Source organism: Lepus europaeus, unplaced genomic scaffold, assembly GCF_033115175.1.
Source record: "Lepus europaeus isolate LE1 unplaced genomic scaffold, mLepTim1.pri SCAFFOLD_569, whole genome shotgun sequence".
Classification (NCBI taxonomy): Eukaryota; Metazoa; Chordata; class Mammalia; order Lagomorpha; family Leporidae; genus Lepus; species Lepus europaeus.
Genome location: NW_026909449.1, coordinates 45,498 through 53,000, shown reverse-complemented (window position 1 = coordinate 53,000; position 7,503 = coordinate 45,498). Strand labels below are relative to the sequence as shown.

General features: G+C 58.0%; 1 protein-coding gene across 1 annotated transcript in view; it reads left to right on the top strand.

The window, feature by feature from the left end:
- Positions 1-41: 41 nt before the first annotated feature.
- The window catches only part of LOC133755577 (general transcription factor 3C polypeptide 1-like), a 38,293-nt gene continuing 30,831 nt past the window's right edge, over positions 42-7,503 (top strand). Inside the window, exons 1-5 of the mRNA XM_062185663.1 lie at positions 42-248; positions 2,648-2,784; positions 3,732-3,885; positions 6,535-6,683; positions 7,085-7,269. Coding sequence (XP_062041647.1) covers positions 189-248; positions 2,648-2,784; positions 3,732-3,885; positions 6,535-6,683; positions 7,085-7,269 — 685 coding nt within the window. The 5' untranslated portion in view covers positions 42-188. The remainder of the gene's footprint in view (positions 249-2,647; positions 2,785-3,731; positions 3,886-6,534; positions 6,684-7,084; positions 7,270-7,503) is intronic.

Below are 7,503 nucleotides of genomic sequence, written 5' to 3'. Positions count from 1 at the left end.
TTGCCCCTGACCCGCTCTGCTCCTCCCCTCGCGCAGGTGGGTGGAAAGTCGTGAACCTGAACCCTCTCAAGCGGCAGCCACCTGCCTTGGCGGGAGCTGCCGAGGGTGCCGCGTGCGGGAGCCGCACGGGCACCGACAACCTCCTGGACACCAGCAGCTCCTCAGAGCCCAGCTTCGGCTCGCACCACATGGAGAATGACACCGGCGACATTGCCTTGATCGAGGAGGTCCGGCTGGAAAACCCCAAGGTCAGTGCTCGCAGGGAGGGCGTGCGTCCCCGGCAGGGACAACTGATTGACGTGAGACGTGTTCCCAGCAGTGGGCCGGCGCCTCCCCGTGTGCGAAAGTCACCTGCCCTGTGGTTACCTGGTGTTTCCATTGGCTATAGCTAACTCGCTCTCTTCCCTTGTGTTCCTTTTAGAAGGAACATTTGTAAGGCTCATTTAGATCGGCTATTGGGTGAATTTCATTCCCCAGGGACATCTGGCAATGCGGAGACATCTCCGATTGTCACGCTTAGGGAGGGGAATGCTACCGGCATCCACAGTCAAGTCGTTGATTCTGATAAACAGCCCCACACAGACCCCGGACAATGCCTCACGCCAGAATTTTCTAACCCAAAACGTCAGCTCTGCCATGGCTGAGAAATCGCGCTTTAGATGAAAGGGCAGTATCATTGACTATAAAAAGGAAGGGAATCAGAACCAACACTGCCAAAAAGCAAGCGCGTGTCGGCACGTTCTGGCCACTGCACTGGGTCCCGGCGTCAGAGACACGGCAGGACCAGCTGAGTGCTTTTTGTCAGTGTTATCAGGAGGATGAAAAGGCAGTTGATGGAGAAACTCCCTCCTCCTGACACAGACCTCTTCTAAAGGGTGGTGCAAACTGTGCTTTAGCAAGAAACTGTGCATAGATTTTGCAATTTTTTTTGCATGAAAATAAACCCATCTTTTAACTCCATTTCCCACTGACTGTTTGAAGTGACTTCATATGATTGGGTTCACTTAGTGCCATGTACCTTGTCACTTGTCAGGCCCTGGATTCTGCCAGGGGGGCCTCCGGCACTTTGGAGCCGCTCCCTGTGGAATGGACTTCTGATGGGGGCAGGGCAGGGGTGGGTTTTGGAAGCTGTCACTGCTGTGTCCCTTGGGCTTCACAAGCCTTCAAGATAAACACCGGTGCCCTCTGGGAGGAGGAAGGCAGGGGCCCTGGGGAGGTGGTCAGCCACCTGCTCGGTGAGTGGTATTGTGAACGTTAGAGTGTGTGTGTGCACCCCCAGCCTGATCCTACTTGTCCCTGTCTGGAATGAAGGCCTGTGCTGGTGGGTCCCTGTCACAGAAGCGATGGGGCGTGGTGTCGATTTTTCTAGACCCTTTCAGCCCTTTCTTTGGTTGCCGTGACTCTCTGTCATGTCTGACCGGTCTCCTCTCTAGACGGATGGTCTCCCAGCTTCTTACCTGCCTTCCTTACCCTATGGGCCCCATCAGCAGGGCCTGTGACTCCAGCATCTGCTCCCTCCAGGGCTCAGAAATCCAGCTGCTCTTTCCTAGCCCAGCGGAAGTCCATCGCTAGCGTCCCTGGCAGCATTGTGTCCCACTTTGTCACCCTTGCTCAGCCAAGTGGTGACAGAGCGCGTTTCGCTTTGCCCTCGTGTGGCTTTCCCGCAAAGGTTCTGCGCCGAAACCCAAGGGAGCACAAGGGGTATTCTGCCTCTCTAGGGACACTGCCTCCTGCCCTTCTCCCATAGAAGCAGTGTGCTAGGCCGGGCGTGTCCACAGTTGGCAGGGACGGGAGCTGGGCTCTGTGCGTGCCACCATGTCGGATGGAGTAGCCTTCCCGGGTGCGCTGACATTTTCTGAAAACGCTGCTTCAAGCGAGCAGGCGTGGAGGGGAACGTGCCCAGGGCTGCCGTATGGCCCTGCTCTGTGTGGGAGGTCTGCAGGGAGCATGTTAGAGTTTGCGTTTCCCTCCCGTTCGGGCCTCACGTTGGGGTTGTCAATATTTTGATCCAAGGGCAGATGGAGCAAGTGCATTTTAAGCTCAAGGGGAGGCAGGAAGGAGCCACACAGAGCACGGCGTGGGCCTTCTGGCAGGGATGAATGAGGAGACGCCGGTCAGCTTTTCTCCTCTCCTCTGTCACCAGTCACCCTGATCACTTCCAGAAACATCTCTGGCTTCCAAAGACCGCCTGTGCTCCCCTGGCTCCCCGCCTCTTCAGCCAGAAGCCCCGAGCTTGCACACGTGTGCAGCCTGTGTGGCTCCAGACCGCGCCTTAGCCTCCCCTCACCCTGGCTTCCACGTCTGTACAGTGGGAGCCGTCATCCTCAGGTTGCAGAGAGTTGTCACCGATGTCACGTGGAAGAACCAGGGGACATGGAGCAGGTCCTTTCAGCTGCCTGGGGTCGCTGTAGCAGACGCCTCTGAGTTCTGTTCTGGACTCAGCTGAGTGGCCCACGTCCTCTGCTGACCCACACCTTGGCTCCTTCCAAGCCTGCAGTGATGCGGATAGGAGGCCAGATGGACGCCTTGGTCCTCCTGCTTGAACACGGGCGTGGGAGTTCCCTGAAGGGAGAAAGAGCCCGTGGGAGTGGTATCCGGGCCCCGGGTGCTGCTGAACCCCTGTGCCTTGCGCTCTGCTCTGTTCCAGGAGAGCAGCGGTTCCCAGAAGAGTGGGAAGCATGGCCCCGGCCAGGACAAGCCGCATGAAACCTACCGGCTGCTGAAACGCAGGAATCTGATCATAGAGGCCGTCACCAACCTGCGTCTGATCGAGAGCTTGTTCACGTAAGCTCGCTCTCGCCCGCCCGCCTGTCTCTCTTGCACTGGCCACACCTCTCGGCCAGGTGGTCAGCACCAGCCACAGAAATGACCGAAGGACATTTGAGTGCCTCCTGTGCCCTGGGTCTCCTTTTGTGGCTGTTTGGAGAGTGTAGACGGCAGGGCTCATCCGTACACCAGACAAGGGGGCCCTGATGGAGCAAGAACAGAGACAAGGGGCAGTGGCCTGCCCTTCTCCATGCCTGGGAAATTGCTGGTAAGAGAGGGCTATGGGAAGAAGCAGGCAGGTGAGATAGTGTCACTGACAGAATTGTGCTTGGAGTCTGTTCCTGAAGCTAACCCGAAGCAAGTACAGGTGGCACTTCAGTGTGGGCTGCAGTCGAGGCTCTGGCCTCTGCTCCGTTGGTCTGTGGCACTCCCTGTCCCCACCGGCCATGCCGCTGTTCCTCCCAGCCACTCAGTGGGAAGGAGCTTTGCTCTCCAGTCAAGGTCATGGGGGCTGCACGCTCCAGCTAGGGAGGGATGGGGACACCTCGGTCTGCGGGGTCCTTTGAGGCCCTGCCACTCTGTGCCCAGTGCTCTAGAAATACCAGTGTAGGGACACAATGAGAGCGCAACTGGGGGCGTGGCCAGAGAGGGAGCAGTCAGGAGGGGACGGTGGCGCACCGGAGCGTTCCGTAGCAGGAGGCCCAGCCAGCACGCACACTTGGTGAAGACAGCTCTGCACACGGTGCTGGCTTTCCCTGCCATCGCCCTCCCACAGCAAGTCCTCTCTCTCACATGGAGCGGCTGTGTGTAGCAGCTCATTCACCCCAGAGAGAGAGGATCTACGCCATCTGCCCGGGTGGGGGAGACCTGCGCCAGCCCCGCCCCTTGCCTGGTTGGCTCTGTTAGGCGCGTCTCCATTCCCTGTTGGGAATGGAGCGTGAGCTGCTTATTTTGTGGTGCCCCAGGATTCAGAAGATGATCATGGATCAGGAGAAGCGGGAAGGCGTGTCCACCAAGTGCTGTAAGAAGTCCATCGTCCGCCTGGTGCGGAACCTCTCCGAGGAGGGGCTCCTGCGGCTCTACCGGACCACGGTTATCCACGATGGGATCAAGAAGAAGGTGAGCAGGGCCCTCGCGGCGCCCACGTGCAGCCTCACGCTGCCCGAAGCACGCCGGGCTCGCCTATCCCGGCCTGGTTATCAGGGACTCGGCGTTTCCCACCTCGCCTCCTGATGTGGGAAGCAGGCCTTCCATCCCCACTTTGTGTATCCGCTGGAAAGAGAGAAGAGCAGTAACAAGCTCGGGTCTCGAGCCAGGCGTCCAGCCCCGCGGCCAGCCGTGGAGGAGACGCAGGAAGGCGAGCGGCTCGAGTTGGGCAGAGTGCTGCTGGGAGATGTTTAATAACCCTGGCGCAGTGGGAACTGTGGACTCAGCAGCGCGAACGTTCTCCACGGAGGTGGGAGGCCACGTATCCCCAGAGAGAACAGTGGCAGTGGCTCTGTGGGCACGCTCCGCCAGGGTTTTCTAGTGGGGAGTGAGCCGTCTCTTCCTCTCAGCTGGGCTGTTTCTGTACAGTTTCAAGTTTGGGGCCATTCCCATAGCAACTGCAGCCCGGCAGCTCTGCCATCTCAGGCTCAGGTTTTTCGGGGTCAGAGCAATTTGCGACAGCACAGCGGGACAGGCCCCTTCCTTTGCCTGACCTTTTTCCCTGGCGACATTTTCCCATCTCTGCCTTAAGAAAGCTCTGCTTTGATCTTTTGTCTCCTTAATAAGCCGGCAAGGTCATTTCTGCTTTTGGACTTGAGCTTGTCTTGAGGGGGTTTGAACAGTACAGAGCGGGACGAGACGACGTAAGAGGCAGTACACTGACGCTCTCATCGGTTTTATATCGGCGGTGCCCCCCAGGCAGCCTGCCTTGCCTCCCTCCAGCAGGGGCACTAGGTCCCAGCACTGACTCTCTCTCACTGTCTCTGAAGGGCAGGGGAAGCCCCCCGCCCATCTGCAGCAGCGCCTTTGAGTTCTGCTGCTCTTCACAGAGCGGTCCCAGAAGGCAGAACACCTCCCCCAGGTCAGGGTGGGGAGCCGCAGTCCAGCTCAGGCGTCTGCTGTGTGTCCAGCTCTGTTGGCGCCACGTCTACCAGGCTGTGCCAGAGGGAGCCAGTGAGAGGCTAGGGTGAGATCCGAGAGCAGCAGGTGAACCTTGGGGGATTCCATAAGCTCCAAAATCTAAGTGCACGGTAGTGGCTCTGCCTCCCCCCACCCCGGGCCATGAGGTGCCAGTCCAGTAGCCTGGAAAAGGCTGTGGTATGTATGTGTGCTGGAAAGGGCTATGGTATGGATGTGTGCCCTCAGAGCGGGCTGCAGTTTCTCACCCAGCCTTTCTGTAGTACCCATAGCTCATGCTGCAGCCACATTGCTGGAGTCACCACACCCACACCAGCCTCTGCCTCTGCCCCCATCCAGCCCTGGCTATTGGGCCGTTGGGAAGTAGCTGGGCCATTCAGTCATAGAAAGTAGAAACAGGAACGCTGTGGATTTGTATTGTAGATTTTTTTAAAGGATTTATTTATCTGTTAGAAAGGCAGAGGTAGTGAAAGGGAGAGATGGGGTGGAGAGTGGCATGGAGAGAGGTCTTCCATCTGCGGGTTCACTCCCCAAATGGCTGCAATGGCCAGGGCTGAGCTAGGTCGAAGCCAGGACCCAGAAGCTTCATCCGGGTCTCCTACGTGAACGCAGGGGCCCAAGCACCCTGGCCGTCTTCCACTGCTTTCCTAGGTGCATTAACAAGGAGCTGGATTGGAAGTGGAGCAGCTGAGAATCAAACAGGCACCCATGTGAGATGCCAGTGTCACAGGCAGCAGCTTTACCTGCTACGCCACAGCACCAGCCCCTCTACTGTGCTTTTAAATCTTGGAGATGCCTCCTGTCTCTTGTACAAGTCTCACAAAACCACAAGGGAGTTGGCAGCTGGGAGAGAGGGGTCCCTGTTTCACAAATGAGGAGTGGGAGAGGCTAAGCCAGGTATGGCCATTAAGACTCCTCATCTAGGTATTGCTTCCTGTTCCTTGTCCCCAGCCTATCTGAGCCCATTTTTGGCATGAAGCCGCTAGCCAGAGCTGACACTCTGGGCAGAGCAGTGACCGAGAGAGGAACCTGGTTTTCTGGGTGCCCAGGCCACGACACCGCTGACACACGCCCCCCACTCCACTCAGCTCCACCTCTCCTACTGGTGTTCCGAGTGTTGCCCTTCCCCATGGTTTCCATTTTGCAGCCGTGTAGCTCTCCTAAAATGAGAACCACCTCAGCCGTTCAGCTTCAGTACCTCCAAAAGGTAAAACAACAAAAGCAGCTCTGAATCCTCCCCTGGTTTGTCTGGGAGCGCACTGGGCACAGGTCCCACCGTGGCACTCTCAGCCAGGCCAGATTAATGAAAGCCGCTTACCTTTTCCAGATGGAAGCCCTCAGGACTCCCGAGCAGCACTGGGAAAGTCTCAGCTCTCAGGGGTGGGCTATGGGGAGCCGCCTGTCAGGAAGTGGCAGGGAGCAGTGGGCTGTGACAGCCCGGCGAGGGCCCACAGGGCCATGGCTCCCGCCCAGGATTTGATCGCTGGTCACTTGAGGGGTTTTGGTGCCAGTTGCTATAACAACAGAGCATTGAGCGACAGATTTTGCTGGCGTCTCCTGTTTTCTTTTGGAAATGCTAGTGACATCAAATAGAACCGAGGGTCCCCCGAGGACCCTCTGGGACAGCCCGACCTCTCTCTGCAGGTTGATCTGGTTGTGCACCCATCCATGGACCAGAACGACCCTCTGGTAAGAAGTGCCATTGAGCAGGTTCGCTTCCGGATCTCCAACTCAAGCACAGCCAATAGGCAAGTGGCAGACAGGAAGGACCGCTCAGCAAGGCCACCAGGCTCGTGAGTCCCAGCCCGATGCCCCCTTCACAAAACCCTGGTGTCTACCTTTGCATGCAGGCCTGGGTTCAGTGGGTTAGGTCTGTGGTTCACGAATCCCGAGTCTAAGCAGGGGTCGGTGTCTGGATTCAGTGAGGAGCAAACTCCCTGCTGCTTCTGCTCCATCGGGCCTTCCAGTGTCTGGAACACTCTGGGTCTCAGAAGGGCTCCCAGCGAGTGTGGTTGCCTTGCAGGGGTGTTCTGTGGTTTCCTTCCTAGACTGACTGGTGGCCGCCAGATGAATCAGCAGTGAGGAAAATTCCTTCTAGGAGTAAACCCGAGATGGCCCCTGCGGGTGGAGGGCTGCACGTCTGTCTGTCTGTCCGTCCATCCGTCAGTCACAGCATCCTGTATCTGCACCACAGGGCCAAAGTTCCCCCACCCCCGCCACCCCAAGAGGAAGTGGAAGAAGAAACTCCAGTGGCAGAGGCCCCCAGCGCATCGGGAGCCTCCCAGCTGAACACCTCCAATAAAGTAGAGAGCGCACGCGTGAAAAAGACAGACGAAAAGATGGGCATCACCCAGCTGAAGAACTACAACCCCGTCATCGGTACCAGCCCCTTCCTGGGCGGGCCGCGTGCGTTCCCTCTGTGGCTGGTGGGATGATGTGTGCGTCACCTGTGCTCCCCACCTGGGCTGCGGTCACTGGCTGAGGCGTGCTGGGCCAGTCCCGTGGCTTCTGCCCGTCTCCCTTTCCCTCCACCACATGGGGAGAATTCTCCCTCTCACAGCCTGCAGAGATGCAGCTAAAATTATGTCAGATCCCAGCATGAGGAAGTATTCA